The sequence below is a fragment of the Haplochromis burtoni genome, unplaced genomic scaffold (genome assembly GCF_018398535.1).
Source record: "Haplochromis burtoni strain Fernald_Lab_line unplaced genomic scaffold, NCSU_Asbu1 Contig_14, whole genome shotgun sequence".
NCBI classification, from domain to species: Eukaryota; Metazoa; Chordata; class Actinopteri; order Cichliformes; family Cichlidae; genus Haplochromis; species Haplochromis burtoni.
The window spans coordinates 3,429,705-3,446,302 of NW_024582375.1; the positions used below are offsets into that span (position 1 = coordinate 3,429,705).

Sequence of the window (16,598 nt, forward strand, 5' to 3'; positions counted from 1 at the left end):
TTTTTTTTTTAATAAAATTGGACTGAAGTAGTCCTACAGTTAAAAGAAAAGTCTTAAATGCATTAAAATCGCACCAGAACATGATTTAGAGTCTAATTGCGATAACTTCACACTCTCTCATCCCAGGTTTCTGAGTTAAAAGCAATGATCTCTATGGCAACAGGGTAGGAGCTCCCAACAGGGGCCTGCAGAGGGTCAATCAGTCCAAGTGCCATAAATGGAAACGTGCTGAGTGACATTTTTAAATCTTTAATTTTCATGAGGATAGAGATACAGTGCATGAGGCTATCCTGTGCACAGCTTGATGTTAATGACATAGGTTTTTAAAAAGCTGCTGGGCACACAGTAAGTGATTTTTAGGCCACTTACAAGCACAATTTGGACTTTTGTCATTTTACACAAGCAGATAAATTAAAATTTTAAGTGTGTAATTTCCACTTTTTTCTAAAATTTCTGGTATATATTGAATGAATGTCTGTCACTGGCTGAGATAACACAATGGTGTTGGGGCCCATGGCTACCTGGTGAAAGCATTTGTTTACATGTTTGAACCATTACTGAGTGGGTAGTTGACCCGTGGGCTAAAGTTAAAAGGAATTGGTTGTAAAGTTGTTTGTGGAATTACCACTGAACTTTCAATCAAATGTTCTTTTTTTTAACATATCTGCTGGACAGTTGTTGTTTTTTTGTTTGTTTTTGTTTCATTTCTTATGAAGAAAACATGCATCATACTTTAAAAATCACACCCATTGCTACACATACATGTTTTGCATACTGAGTATCACCTTCCTACCCACTCATCCTGCACATTTTATTGCACTACTTTTCTATCGATGTTTCTTTTTTCTTTTCTTTTTCTTTTTTTTTTGCTAGCAGATGGAACTCACAAGGTCATTCAATACAAAGTCAGAGCTATAAACTGCTTTTCCTCTGGTGTGGGTGAAACTCAGCTGTACTCTGTCTCCATGCCTAAATTAATTTATTAATGTGGTCATATGTAACACCCTATATGCACAGGAAAGGTAGTTTCCTAACACCAGTGAAGATGCTGTATATTTCAGCATTGAGCCGTGGCTTTCTAATACTTCCTCTAGAGTCGAACATTAGATTTTTGGGGAGTAAACAAAAAGTTCTCATAAAATCCAATAAAAGGAACAGACTTGATTGCAGTGGTGCAGGGTGACTTATACAGAAAAGCAAAGAGAGATGATGAATATCCAAAAAGAATAATAGATCTTAAACCACTAACATATAGCGTTTCATGATTTAGTTCAGCCTCTCTTTTATTCTTTTATTTATGCTGCACACTGCATGGAAATTTTGAGCTTTCTGCATGCCTTCCTGGTTGAAGAATTTAAAAATATTATTACTATTATACTTAAAATATTTACCATTAGTTGACAAGGATGATTGAAGAAGAAATGTATTAAAACCATTCCTTTAGTAGCTATACCACACGCCTTCGTACACATAAAACTGTAAAGTACTGAACATAACCACTGTTATACTGCAGAAAAATGTTCCCCATGACTGTTATATGGGTTTTATTATTGCTGCAGGTGTGTAAGGTTAAGTTCAGCGTAATGCTTTACATACTGTTTAATGGTACTAATGCACTATATTCTATAAAAAGTGTTTGTAGTGGCTTCATGTGAGGACCTCATATCTCTAATAAGAATCAGAATACTTTAATAATCCCCAAGGACGTTATGTGTAATAAGTTCAGAAAAACACAACTGCTGTTAAAGTATATTGAAATATATAAATAACAAAACGGCTAAAGGAAAAAAAAAGGCTTGAGCATTGGGTGACATGGTTAACTGTCAGTATCTTAGTTAAACAGCTGGTTACACTTAACTGTCGTTCAGTCAACTAAGTGATTTCAGAGTTACTAAATCTAAAAGTCTGCAGCTGGTCAACCTGCCTATTAATAAAAAAAAGTTTTCTAAATCCTCTACATCAAACATGTCAGTGGTTAACGAGAGGAAACTTGTTTGTTACTGTAATAAATGCATAGATCATAACTGATCTCAGCCCGCGGGGACCAGAGACGAGCAGTTTGTCTTGCTAGTCTCAGATAATTCTCCCATCACAGACTAGAGGTTTATCCTTAATGTGCAACAGAACAACCAGAAAAAGTTGCTGGTCTCTCAGCCTGCTCAGCTCCAGCCCTTTAACACCAGGTAGTGGACACACCCATGAAATGTACATATAATACAGATTCAAGTGAAATCCGAATTAAGCAGAGTTAATCCTGCTTCCTGAGACAAAAGCCCAACAACATGACAGTAATTTAAACAGTGGATGCAAAAGGGGCAAACTTATGAGACAGAACACTGTTTGAGATGAAAGAATAGAGATTGAATTTACTTGAGTTTTAACTGATGACTATTTATAGACTTCACTGGACAAGCAGTCCTTCCCTTGCTTGCCCTGATGGGACACTGCTGCTTTATTGTGCTAACTGTAGTATGAACTAACTACAGTTGGGTGTCAGCATCTATCTCAACTGAACACTTAATTTGTTCATTTAGTTTTCTTTGCTACTGGAAACATTTTCAGGTAACACAAATTAGACAATTTTGATTAAAAAAAAACACAAATATTTTAAATCAAAGGTCTGCTTTTTTTGGTTTGAGGCTGTTTTTAAGATACTGCCAGTGCAGCCATGAATATATTCATGTACTGAGGATTGAAACAGCTAAAATATCCTTTTTGGAGCAGCTCTTAAAAGCATCTAGCGTCCATTGTTTTCCCAGAGACAAAGATGATCTAACTGCTGAGATGATTTTACTGGCAAGACAGTTTTAGGGGAAACACAGATAAAAAATGGAGCATCTCCACTGAGGATTTGCCTTGCGACAGTTTATGCTCTCTCCTCAGAATATGCCAGCAAGCTATTGTGGTTGAGCAACTTAAGGGGAATAAAACATTGAAGATCTGAGCACTAAACATCATTGAAGATCTGTGTGCAGCAGTTATATTCATTCAAAGTCAGCTGGCTTTTACGGAGTAGCTTTAGAAGACTGAAATGGCACATGTCACCTTTTTTTATGCTCAGCAAAATAGCAGGCAGTGCAGGGCTGTCAGGAGCAATCGGAAAGTGTTTCGGATGTGATTATGAAGCTCGGAGGGGAAGAAGCAAAGGCCAGATAAGTGATATTCATAGAAAGTCAGAAAAAGCAAGAGAGGGAGCTCATCTTCATACTCATCTGTGTGTCCGCTACTGAATGACAGGCCTGATCTTCCCTGTCACGCTTCTGTGAGCCAGCTCAAAACATCACTGGTTAGATTTCACTCTCCTCTCTTTGCTCTCTTGCTCGCGCTCTCTGTCTTTCATCAGTGGCAGTAGGTCTATATTACCACTTGAGGATGATCAAAGTAGGGCAGATAGGTCTGAAATTACACCATGTGGTGCAGAAAGAGAGATACTGGCTGATTACCTCTCAAGTTGAAAGATTTAATGTCAAACTCAACATTTCTCACAAAGCGGGGATGCCTCTTATCCCTCATTTGTTGCTTGAAGAGAGCTGATGATAGCCTGGAGCCTGGAGCTATCCGATCAGTTAACTTTATGACTACGATGTCTCCTTGCTTCCGTCTAGTGAAATTATTCAACTAAATTCCCTTCACTTGGTCAAAGATCTGAGAGACGTGACCTTATGATGTGTAAGGACTGCTTTCATTTATGAGAGTATGTTTTACACACACTATCAGCATCTTGGAAAACTTAAGTGCCAACAGTGTCTGCTAAGCTGCTACACAGTTTCTTCTGATTAGCTGGAAGGCATTCATGACAGAGTACCCATCACATATCCTGAGTGTATATTGCAACCTTTAGATTTACTGAGAGTTGAAGACAGGAAAATATCATGTATCTGCTCCACTTCCTGTCTTAAGGAGGAAGACATGGATTTAAAAGGAAAAAGGCCTTTCAGTATGTACCTGTGAATACATGGTGACAGTTACTAAGATGCATCAAACAGCCAAACCAATGCTGGCACATTAAAAAAACAACAACAAAAAAACAAAGCATAAAGAATAAGATGTGCTTTTTTCATTATTAAATATAAGCATAATTAGCAGGAAAGGGACCGTTGACTTATTAGTTGATTGTATAAACCACTACACTCCAGAGCCACTGATTAGATGTATCCACATCTTTGAAAACCCAGACAAACAAAGAGAGGATACAACCTTCTGGTAAATTAAAGAAGTATGTCATTTTTATTTCTTTAACCGGAGCGCATCTTTGTTTCCGTAACCCAACAGGGTCTACTGACTGTATCTGCTTTGCTACAGTGGGAACCAACGATCCAGTTACTTCTGCTTTACACATCGTTGTGGGTGAGTGGAAATTGCTGAAAGAATATGAAAAACTTACAAGAACCAACAACCTTTGAAAGATTAGACTAATTTTAGTTTCATATTCATGTTATTTTTTGTGTTGTTTTTTTTGTTTTTGTTTGACTATCTCAACAGGTGATTCGCAGCCAATGGATGTGTGTTCAGTTCATCACGATGACGTCTTTCTCAGATACTCTGTCTCATTGCTTGGCTACGGCTTCTATGGAGATGTGCTTTCAGACAGTGAGAGGAACAGATGGCTTGGCCCTGCCAGATACGACCTGGCAGGTATGTGGGCCATCAGTTTTCTAAAATCTGCCTAGATCATTTAACCTTTTATTTTTAACTCTTGGCTCATTGTTCTTAAACGCTATCAATCTCACAATGAATTGTTTTAAAAAAGATTTAACCTGGAGTTCATCCCAGGGCTTGCTGGCTTTGTAAAGGGTCCAGACATCAGCAGCAGCATCAAGTTTTCCTAACACCATGATTAGATGAGATGGTCTGCAGAAACCTCTACATATTATTGTTATTGTTACTATTATTATTATTTTTATTATTATTGTTTTTTTTGTCTAGGCTTCAACGCTATGATGACAGATAGGAAACTAAACTAGAGCCAGCTGAACAGAAAGAAGCAATTTTCATCCACAAAAATTGAGCTCCACTTATCCAAAATAGAAATCCATAAATTTAAACTCATCTTTTTACTTTAATTTACACTTCCTGGTTGCAGGTAGGCACAAAAAAATGAGGTGTGATCAAAATGTTCTCTAGTCATGTTATGTCCCAGTGTACTTGGTGCCTGTGATGTGTGCTGTGTGTCAGAATGGTCATTGATTTTCAATTTCAAGGAGTGGAAGGACTCACATGGAAGTGGTTCGGGCTACCGTTGGGCTTGGAAACTGTGGACCATTCCACTGTGAACTGCAGAAAAATGCTTAGATGTAGCTGTAGGCCCGGCTCTCACCAACAATGATCCTCCAAGCAAAATTCAAGTCAATTTGAACGACCGCTTGATGTTTGCTCTTTTGCCGTTTGAGGATTATCGTAAAATCGCACAGTGCACAGCGCACAGAGCAAGTGGACAGAAGGAGGCTAAGATAGCATCCACACTGGAAGCTGTCTAGACGTGTTCCCAAATGGAAAACTTGACCAAAGTTAAATCACTTACGTTTAGCCTTGTTTAAAAATAACAATAACACCTTTATTGTGTTCACGTTTAACACAGCATCCTTACAGGTGTCACAGTTTGGCAGTTATGATCATTTGTAGGAGGAGTATATAATAAACTCTAAATATTGACACAACTCTGCATGCGATAGCAGCAAAGACCAAACAACACCCTTTGCATATTTGCTCGGACACAGTGCCAGCATTTGATATGGTGATGCAATAAGAGACCGATGGGTGGATGAATGGATGGACAGGTAGTTAGTATAGGTAGACAGCTGAACCCACAAGGGAAATAATTGTATTGCAGCAGCAGGATAAAGAATAAAAGGTAGTGCAGCCTACAATAAATAAACAGCATAGTTAAAGTAAAAGTGCCACAGGAGCACTGTGAGTGCCTTATGCTGTGAGGGAGTGTAAAAACTTTACATATACAACTACAGAAAATCAAAATGAAGTTACAGAAGAAAGTGACATTGTGCAAGAGAGTTGTGCAATTAATAAATAATATGAATGCAATAAGCTAGAAAGGTTTTGGGTTTTTTTTGGTTTTTAAAAATCAAACTTTTATGCAGTAATCAACAGTGATCAATAAAGTGGTTCTGCAGGGTAGGGGGTTACATACTTGCCTAAAAAGTGAAAGCTGATGTGTTGTGTTTTGTTTGTTTGTTTTTCTAGTAAAACCTTAAAAAAAAAGAGTTCAGGTTGAAATTAAGCACAACAAAATAAAACACACGGCACATTTGGATTCTGCACTCACACTGACTGTGTCTCCTTTCCAGGTGTGAAAACCTTTCTGAGCCACAACTACTACGAGGGCACCGTCTCTTTCCTCCCCGCCGAGGACGACGTGGGGAATCCGAGGGACAAGCTGCAGTGTCGATCCGGGTAAATAAAAAGCTATCGCTTTATTTCGGGTTTTCAGGAAAGTTTCATCCTTTTCCAAAAAGTGCCATCACTGTGTAACTCGACAACTTATCGTAGCATAAAATGTGACATGACCGAGCTACAAAAGGCTTTAGACTTATAAGCCGAGCCGGGTTTCAAATGGACCGAATGCATTCCTATCAAATGCATCATTTAGGCTTGTTAAAGTTTGGAATGTCAGCAGGGAGACTGATGTTTTAATCAAAGTCTCACTGATATTTCAGGTGCAGCATCTGTCAGCACAACCGCTCATCAAAAGACACGCACAGCGACGTGTCGGAGGAGAAGGAAAAGCCAGGCAAAGGTACGGGTTCGGGTTTATTACTAGAAATGTACCGCCTTAATCACACAGGAAAAAGTGCATTTCTCATTTCTCTACCTCGTTATCTGCTTGTTTGTCTAGTTTGAAACCATTGCCAGGCTTCTGATACATGTGAAAATGAGTATTTTTACAGGCTGTAGTTTTAAGAATAGAGACAGGAGAAGAAGGGGGAAAAAAGGAGAGGAGACAATCCCACGCTGGCTGTCTTTTCCCTTGAAGTCGTACACATAAAACAGGGGAAGATTTGCATTTTTCTCTCTTTTTCTGCGAAAGATTAAGTACCTGAGGTGGACTGAGTGTAAATAACCGCATCATCTTCTCCCTCGCAACATTTCGCTCCTGGGTTTTCTGTTGGGTTGATTTTTTTTTCTTCTCCTTTTTCTTCTTCCTCTTTCTCTCCCGCAGCACGGCAAAATTCTTGATGAGATTCTTGATGAGTTATTGATGAGAAAACGTAAAGTGATTTTTAGTGACAGTGCATAGCTCCCCTGTTATGCCCCCCCCGGAGCCGCCTTCTTTTTTTCTTTTTTTTTTCCTTTTTAACCTATTGATTTACCGAATCTCCAGCAACCAGCCCTCGCGCCTACTTTGCGAGGTTACATGTTCCCAGTCGGACTCTTTCTGTCTGCACAGGACCGAGGACGACAGCCACCTCCTGCTCTCCCTCTGACCATTTGCACACGTACACACACACTTTATTACCCCCAACCCTCTCAAAACCACGACACCGCAGCAGAAGCCCTCTGGAGCCAGATGAAATACTGACTCCTGTGTTAGTGTGTGTTAGTGTGTACTCTGAGCTGCAGATGATCTGTGCGTGTGTGTTCTCTAATTAGTGCCAGGATGTTAAATTCAGCAGTATCTTCTCTTGGCTATCTGGCACTCAGGGCTCCTCTGGAGTGTTTGTGTTTATATATTTTTTTATTTTTCGCCTGTTTTAAATATAAAAGCAAGCGCAACCTGTTTGTGTATCTGTGCGGGCTGTGTGACCAGTTTCCACTAATCAGAACAAAATTTGGCTCTGCCAGCACTGACAGGGGCTTTTGCCTCACGCCACTGCTGCTGTTTGTTTTGTGCTTTTTTTTTTCTTCTTCCTGTCTTCTTCTCTGGTGAGGGAAATCTCAGACAACTGCTAAATCAATGAGGCACGACACACTCCCTCACTGCAAATGAGCCAGCCTCTCCTGCAAAAGCAAACACTCATTTGGAAACATTCTCCGAACGCAGAGCCTACAGTCCACCGTTGGATGTCTTGTTGTTGTTCTTTAACTTTTACATCACTGCTTTCCAATTAGAATACTGTTGTTTTAAAGTAGCCTCGGTGGGCTTGTTATCATTGGTTCGCGTTATCACCTCTGTAAGTTTGCTTTTGCAACATGTGTGTGTCTGTGTGTGTTGGGGGGGTGGGTAATGAATCGTTTTGCTTTCCGAGATCACATAATTTTCCCTCTGAGGTGCTCGCGGAGCAGTCAGATGCTAATTTGGATGTCTGTGATCACTTTTTTCCAGCTTGCTGCAGCGACTATCACCCTGGTGACAGACACCGGCGGTCCCGTGGGTGATAGCACTGTGTCTTTGATACGCCATCGCACAAGTAAACAGCCACTAATCTCGGAGGAACAGAGTGGTGATTTGTGAAGTGCAACCATCGCGTCTGTCATTCGCGGTATGGGAGGCCACGCGTGCCATTTAATCATAACGAGCAAACTCGCGGTTAACCCATCAGCCTTCCACCTTTGTACGACTTCCTCTTTCTTTTGTTGACCCTTACCTCGTCGTGCTTAATTGCGTTTCGTAGCGGAAGACTCGCAGCCTTGGTAGATTGGTGTCGGCGGGGAAGTTTCTATCTTGGCTCAGTCAGCGGGGTAGCTGCACTGAGAACGGCTGCCAAGACATCTGGATCTTAATGGACCCTCATCAGCATCACTATTGCTCTGTGACAAGCTTGGAGCTTAACCCCAGGACTCATAAAGACTTAGCAAAATGCAGAAAATATTTCAAACCCACATACCTGATGGTGCACAGATTATTCATTTCAGCTTGATAATGGACCCTTCTGGACAAGCTCAATGAGGGTTTTTTCCATCTCTTATCTCAGTTGTACAAGTACATAGCTTGAGGTTTTCAGAATTCTCCAAAACGAAATAAAATGTGGCGTTTTTTGCAAATGTGGCAGAGCTGCAGCTGAATTGCAGGTAAAGTTCCAGTGAACTTAAAATCTCTTCAGCTCAGGGTTTGCTCGTTCAAGAGTCTCAATGTCACATGGAGGAGTTTGAATATTGCAGAGACAGCAGAAGAAGTTAAGCAAAAGCACAAATGGACAAAAGCAAACTGATAACCTCACACTTTTAAAAGATTACCTTCGACCGCTTGAGGCGGGGTTGTGAAAAAAGTCTTTTTCTTTTTTTTTTCTTCTCATTCACCGCCGCTTGATTTTTTTAGTTTTTTGCTGCTAACTCACCATTTCCCTCCATCAACATGACACATTTAATTCCAAGTGGAGTGCACTTAAATAAAAGTGAGTGTGGTTATTTGGAGCATACAGCACCGGCAGCTTGGAGCTCTGTAGTGTGGTTCAGCAGTGCAATGGATTACTACACATTTGGCAACCTAATATGGAATACTGGAAACCAAGTCAAGTTTTTAAAGGTTTTAAGGAGAAAGATGCTGACATCCAGCAATCAAAAGTTAGAAATGTGCAACTGAATGAAACTCGCTGAACTCACTGTTGACCTTGGTAGCAAAGATTCTTTTCAAACACAACAAATGCTTCCTAGTGTGTAAACCTATTTGATGTCCAGTTGCGCTTGTGTGGAAATGGAGCAGGTGTGTCAGGTGAGGAGCTGGAGAGGAGAAGTGGCCCATCTCCTGCACGCTCTACCAAAGTAATTCCAGGAGTAATTCTGGAAATTTGGACGAATTTATGCTTAGGTGTCCAAACTTCATTGGAGAAGACTGCCATGAGTAAAGTTCACGTAACTCTAAGTTAAAGGCAGTATATCTCTCTGCTGCATTGATATGAAACTGAACTCTTCTGCAAAGGTGTGTTTAAAGTGAAAAGTACTGTTTGGGTTGCGTGCCTCTTACGATCACAAAAGGGTAATTATGGTTGTTTTGCATTACAGGTAATGCAAATCAACAGTAATCGCACAATTTAATAGTGTTTACATGTAAGTTTACTTTGCAACTGTCACAGAACAATTTGCAGCTTAAGCTGCTTTGTGCCCACAGTTTTGCAATCAGACTGCATGTAACACCTAACACACTTATATATAACACATGCATCAACTGTAACCTTTGATTTCTTAACTGCACAAGTTTAAGCTGGAAAGCACCATATTTGCTGACTTCCAAGTTGGCTTGCAAACTGCAACCATAAACTGTATAGGTGCACTTCGCAGACGCACATATCTTTTAGTCAGCGCTGAGCAACAGACTGCTGAAACAGTTTTATCTTCTGTTGACACACGTGACGGTCAAAGTGGCTACACCCAAACTAAATCCAAACAGGTGGGTCATTTAAAAAAAAATACACTGCCTTAAAGATGTTAAGAAGGGGAAAAGTGTATGTAAACGGGCTGCAAAGACGTTCTTTTTATAGCTAAAGTCGTGCACTTTAACATCAGTCTGTGTGGATTGACTCACCTTTGGAGCCAGCCTCAAGTGACCATCAGAGGAACTGCAGCTTGAGGAGTAACATCTGTGTATGAATGACTTCACCTCATCTAGTCTGTTCTTACTTGTAAACCTAAATGTATTGATGTTGGTTTCAGATGACAGCAGTGACTGGAATGAGATCCATGGAAAGTTTATTGCCATTAACGCAGCCAACATGAGCTGCGCTTGTCCTCGAAGTCCAAAAGGCCTGTCACCCTTCGCCCACCTCGCTGACGGCAATGCAGACCTGATCCTGGTGAGGAACTGCTCCCGCCTGGACTTCTTCAAACACCTTCTTCGACACACCAACAAAGACGATCAGGTAGGCGTACGCAGCTGCGCTGTGTGCAATCAAATCTCAATGCACTTGCTATTACCTAATAGGCATGCAGCAGTTAAGATGCTTTTCCCCTAATATGCCTAAACTGTCGATAAATGTAAAGCACGGGGCATGCTGTGCGTAATCTTACTGAATGGAAAAGACTGCAATTCGGATCCAGCAGGGATAACAGAAGGAATCTTCAGATAACAGTGAAGCAGTCCTCTGTCAATCATCGTGTTAAACACTACGCACAGCATCGAGTTCAACATGATGACTTTCCAGTCTGTGCACAGATGGATTGAGTGTGTTGAGCCTGTAATCGAGTAAGCAGAAGGAAGAGTTTGCCCACTTGCTGTGCTAGCACCTCCCTTTGCTGACTCTGCTCAATTTCTCAACTCTGGTTCACTTTAGTTCAAATGCCTTAGCCCTTATGCCTTCCCACGTATCATAAATAACCTCCACCCTAGTCCAGAGAGGCACCAGTAATCGCTGCATCAGGGATACACTGTATGGGAGAGCAGGCTCATACCAGACTAATGCCCTCACAGGATAGCACAAGTATTACCAGGGGTAGTCTAGTGATTAGTAATTATTACCTCAGGAAGGACCACAGGAAGTTTATCCCATTCAGAGGGATCTCAAGTAATTTTATCTGCACCGGCTTCCTTGGTAAAAGTGTGAATTTCCAGTGTTTTTAGCCCAAGCCGGCATCGTGAGGCGATTTCTAAATGTCAGATTTTCCTTTTCAGTTGTGCCCTGATATTTAAATCACAAAGGTAAAATATTACCTGTGATGTGGTTTGATTCGATGATTTGATAGATTTCCAGTTTTAAAGTTGACATTATACAGCGGCACAGAAAGGCAAACATTTCGATGATGATAAAGTAAAGAAAATGGTATTCAGAGCAGAGCGCAGAGGCGGGTGCTGTTACAGTGAAATTATCAAGCAAAGGGAAAGATTTTGCTGCTCCGAGTGACACGAAGCGTGTCTCCAGTCCCAATTAAATATTTTAGCATCTAGATGACTCAGAGAAATGTGCATGCACAACATAAAATTACCAGCCTTCACTGGCAATGCTGCTGAATGTAGGAATTAAAATGACTTTGACTGCTGAGGATTTCCCCTGAATGCTATAATCCAAACGCTGAGAGTCAAAAGCAAGATATTAGCAATGGGACACAGTTTGGTTCTGTTTATCTATTACCTCCGATTTGTCTGGGTCTAATTAGCAAACGGTAGCGCGATGCTCGATTGTCCCAATTTCCCAAATGGAGAAGTCGCTCTTTGTTTCTGTTTTCAACAACAAACAATGTAACTAATGAATATTTATTTGTCAATCAGCAACTTTTCCAAACAATCAGCAACTATCAATTATAATCAAATACCACTATTACCAAGAGTACCACAGTGTCTTAATTTAAAAAAATAATTATCATTAAAAACATTGAATATATGGTACTAATAAGATTGCCATTATTATTCCATGAGCTGGGGAATTCACAGTTTGAATGACTGTGCAACTAATGCCGCTCCGTTTTTATTCACGGATCATTCAATCACCTTTACAAAGTAAAGGTACAAAACAAACAGAATTTTCACTTGGTTTTAATTATTAATGAAATGATACATGATGTTTATTTAGCAGTTTTCAACATTTCCCTCCCTTTTAATGTTTGCAAATCAAGCAACTGGTTTGTTTTACATGATTACACAGAATGTTTTAAATTCTGTGTTTAATGATAACTCGAACTAAATTCGAGTGTGTTGCATACGGGCAACACACATTGAATGGCACATAAGGGACATTTTAAAAACATAGAGACATTAATAACTGCTGTGTGTGTGTGATGGAGTTTGCACATTTTTTCTGGGGGGTTAGTTTGTTTGCCCGTCTGTTAAGGAGGTACGGGTACATACAGGTCCATATATACACACATGCTACGATCATCATAGTAAGTAGATGTTGACATAGAAGTATGTTTCAGAGAGCATGTTAGCCCTGGCTATTTGAGCTTGATAAGCTAGCATTGCTGTTTAAAGCTTGTTTTATATTACACACTCACTTGTCACAGCTGTGTAAGGAAAAGAAAAGAAGTCTCGTTAACCACCGTCCAGGAATCGCAGATGTCTGAATGTGATAATGGCAACGAAAAATGATGACATGCTGCATCTCTAGGCTGTCTTTGCCGCTTTACTTGCGGCACAGAACAGGAGACGAGTATGAGTAGGGTGATCGGGACTTTGCGTCAGAGTTCAGCTAATATCAGCATCACTGTCCAGCCAAGCAGAGAGAAACAAGGAGTGAGAAGCCACTAAGCGTATTCATGGCCTTGTCAGAAAGCCTTTTAGGCAGACCATCCAGCATGAATGCAAAGCGGCTGCAGTCATAAAGCGGGTCTGATGTGAAATAAATGGCTTTCACTCCACTTTCAGGATGAGAGAGGGTCAGAAAGAGAGGGGAGGAAGGTACGGAAAGAAAGCAAGACAAAACAGAGAGGAGTTTAGAGAGAAAGTGGCACCCTGTGAAGTTTAAGAAAATAGGTTCAGCTCTGTCCGTGCGCTTTCTGCAACACTGACGGAGATGAAAGGGGATTTTTGACAAAATAATTTCTTTTCATCTTTCTTTTCTCTTTTCCTTCACTCCTCCAGCGTTCACACAGTTTTCATGCACTTGCATGTTATCTGACCCGCATCTCTCCCTTTTGCCTGTTTACATCTGTCACTGGAAAAAGAAGGAAAAACGGCCCACATGTTGATATAAGGACGTTCCGTAAGAAGACAGTAGGAAAAATACAATATTTACTCTACACACAAGAAGCCTGTAAACTAAATTTAAGTGTAATTTTTCAGGAAAATGGGATTCTCTGATCACTGGATGGGGCTGTGGCTCAGGTGGTAGAATAATAATAATGTATACTTTATTGATCCCTGTGGGGAAATCCCTCCCTGCATTTAACCCATTCACTCAGTGAAGCAGTGGGCAGCAATTGGGCGCCGGGGAGCAGTGTGTAGGGACGGTATCTTGCTCAGGGGTGCCTCAGGGTAGCCGTTCAGTGGATTTGAACCCCCGATCTTCCAATCATGGGGCCACCACTCTACCTACTGAGCTATCCCTGCCCTGAATGGGGCACCTACCAATCAGAATGTCAGTGGTTTGATCCCCAGCTCCTCCAGTATGCATGTTGAACTAGATGGTGAACTCCAAGTTTCTCCTGATGGATCCATCAGTTTGAGAAATCTTCAGGAAACAAGAGGTTTTGGTTTGGGGCAGTGTAGACGGAGATCAACGAGGACCTTGACAAAGTCATGGGACCCGTCTGCGTTCCCACTACCACACTTGCCCAGGTTCCTGCAGTGATGGGCACCTGCTGGGCTTTGAAAGATCGCAGGGGTATTTTAGAAAAGTGAAACAGCATAAAGGGCCTTTCATGGGTTTTTATACAGAAACGAATCCTGTTTCTCATTCGCAGGTCGTAAGGTCAGTGTACAATCCACTGTTTTGTCTGCACTTGATTACGGGGATATTGTTTGCATGCATGCTTCTTATCCACCTGGAAGCCTCGATTCTGTGTGTCGCGGTCCATCACGATTTATTACAGGCGATTATTTTCTTACTCGCTGTGGCATCGTGTATGGAAAAGTGTGTGTGTGTGTGTGTGGGGGGGGGTCCTCTCTATCATATTTATTTACAACGCCCTGTTGCAAAGACTGCCTGCTTGCCTCTGCTCCTTAATCAAATTTAAAGACTGTGCTTAGAATATCGGGTCACAGGACACTTTAACTTGAGCTGTGCGTGTTATTCATGCCGAACTTGGAAAAAAAATGGATTTAAATACTTCGCTATAATTGAGGAAAACAAAGCAGTCTCTGGGATATTTCAACGTTGTTCTTGATTTGTGATCACTCATAAAGTGCAGTTTTGATATATAGCCGGAAAAAGAGATTGCAATATCAGTGAGACTGTTCAAATAAAGGATTTAATAATAACGACAATGATAATGTACAACACAACAGCGGCATTGTTTCCTGGGGTTTGTGTTGCATATGAATGGTTTGTACATTTGCACAGCAAATGGAAATGAAGAATGACAGGGAGCGTGTGTCTTATAGTACACATAAAGAAATGAGCAGGCGGGGGGAAAAATGACAGCACAACACAAATCTAACAGTCAGTGAAGTGCAAACAGCTTCCTGTATGACTGGGGAAATATGGTGCACAAAATGAGGTCATGCAGAGGTCAGAAGATGCCTTACCGCTACAAGAGGTGTGCCTGTAAGCACAAGAACCTGACTAAACTGTCCAAAACATGAACTAGTTGCCGTTATTTTGAGCAAACTGAGATTAAAACGACGATCATACGCGTGATTGGCACATCCATAATATTATAACAGCACCTGAGCTGCAGTGAATGTGGGGGAAAAGTGTGGATGCCCCACATATGCAAGGTCTCTACAACCTCTTTGAACGACCAGGCTAATGTGTCATAAGCATTTCTTTGTCTGTTTAGTGTTCTGTTAATGAATGTTGAATAAATTTTGATCACTGTAGACAGGAGTTACGAGGATTTTTTTAATTTTTTATGATGTACTGTAACAGTGAGAACAGTGTTTAACAGTTGTTATGGTTACAGATGGTTGTGTAGTAAAACAGCTTAAGATTGTTCATGCCATTGTTTTTTAACTTCCAATAAAATGTCAGTAAATCATTATGGCTATAATGTTATCATGTGTTAGGAAAAACGGGACATGTGATAGTAGATGTGCTTGCTCTGTGAAACTTTAATAATAATAATAATAATAATAATAATACTACATATTATTTGAGGGCGCCTTTCAAAAACCTAAGGTCACCTTACAAAAGAACAAAATTAATAAAAGGAGCAACAGTCATAAAATACATAAAATAAGTTAAAATTGCAAAACAGAACTTGACAACAGATAAAATCAGCACTAAAGTGAATAAGCCAGTTTGAACAGATCTTTTGAGCTGTGACTTAAATGCAGGAAGAGAGTTTATTTCTTATTGCTGGAGGAAGAGATTTCCAGAGCCAAGGGGCAGAGCGACTGAAGGCTCCGTTCCCCATAATCAAGGGTTAATCATTCATTTATTGTTGTTAGACAAGCATTTATACATTATATATTGAGCTGTAGTTCAAAATTTGGTGGAGACACTTATTATGAGGAAATTCTAATTAGAAATTCTTTTCTAAAATGTTGTTTTCCATCCTCACTGTTCAGTACGTCTTATTTCCTTGTGACTCTGAATGAAGAAACGTTGATTTAGTCGAGCACTAAAACAAAGATGAGCTCTTGTGTCGGCTCTCAAGCTGCTCACTTTGAAACCTTTACAGGTGATCCGGGAGCATAACATCTGCGGCATCTGTGAGAACATCTGTTCCTTTGTCTATCTTATCTGTCCGTCTTCTCCCCTTTCATCATTTCTCATGTGGGTCTGCCTTTCTCCCCCAGTTTGACCACCCTTTTGTAGAGGTCCACCGGGTGAGGAAGTTCCGCTTCGAGCCAGAGCGCCACATACTGGTTTCACTGGAAGACCTGAGCGAGCCTGCAACAAAGACTGGCTACAGCACTCCACTTGGCAGCTGGAGCTGTGATGGGGAGATCCTGCCTGAGGTTGCCATTCAAGTCAGGTAAATGACAACAGAATCATGTGTGACTGCACAGACAATTGTGCGACGTAAACTACGAGGCATCATAAGAGATTCAACCAAGGTCTGACTTGTAGAAATACTGCATTTGGCTCAGGTGAGGAATGATGTCATCCAGGTCATGGTAGTCTTAATCTCAGACTCTCAGGGCAGCGTTATAGGTGGCACCTATAATGTTGACA

The 16,598-nt window shown here is 40.7% G+C and overlaps 1 protein-coding gene across 1 annotated transcript in view; it reads left to right on the plus strand.

The window, feature by feature from the left end:
- Positions 1–16,598, plus strand: part of cerk (ceramide kinase) — a 49,950-nt gene that overhangs the window by 26,381 nt on the left and 6,971 nt on the right. Inside the window, exons 7-12 of the mRNA XM_042217855.1 lie at positions 4,273–4,347; positions 4,483–4,635; positions 6,303–6,408; positions 6,672–6,751; positions 10,543–10,748; positions 16,220–16,398. Coding sequence (XP_042073789.1) covers positions 4,273–4,347; positions 4,483–4,635; positions 6,303–6,408; positions 6,672–6,751; positions 10,543–10,748; positions 16,220–16,398 — 799 coding nt within the window. The remainder of the gene's footprint in view (positions 1–4,272; positions 4,348–4,482; positions 4,636–6,302; positions 6,409–6,671; positions 6,752–10,542; positions 10,749–16,219; positions 16,399–16,598) is intronic.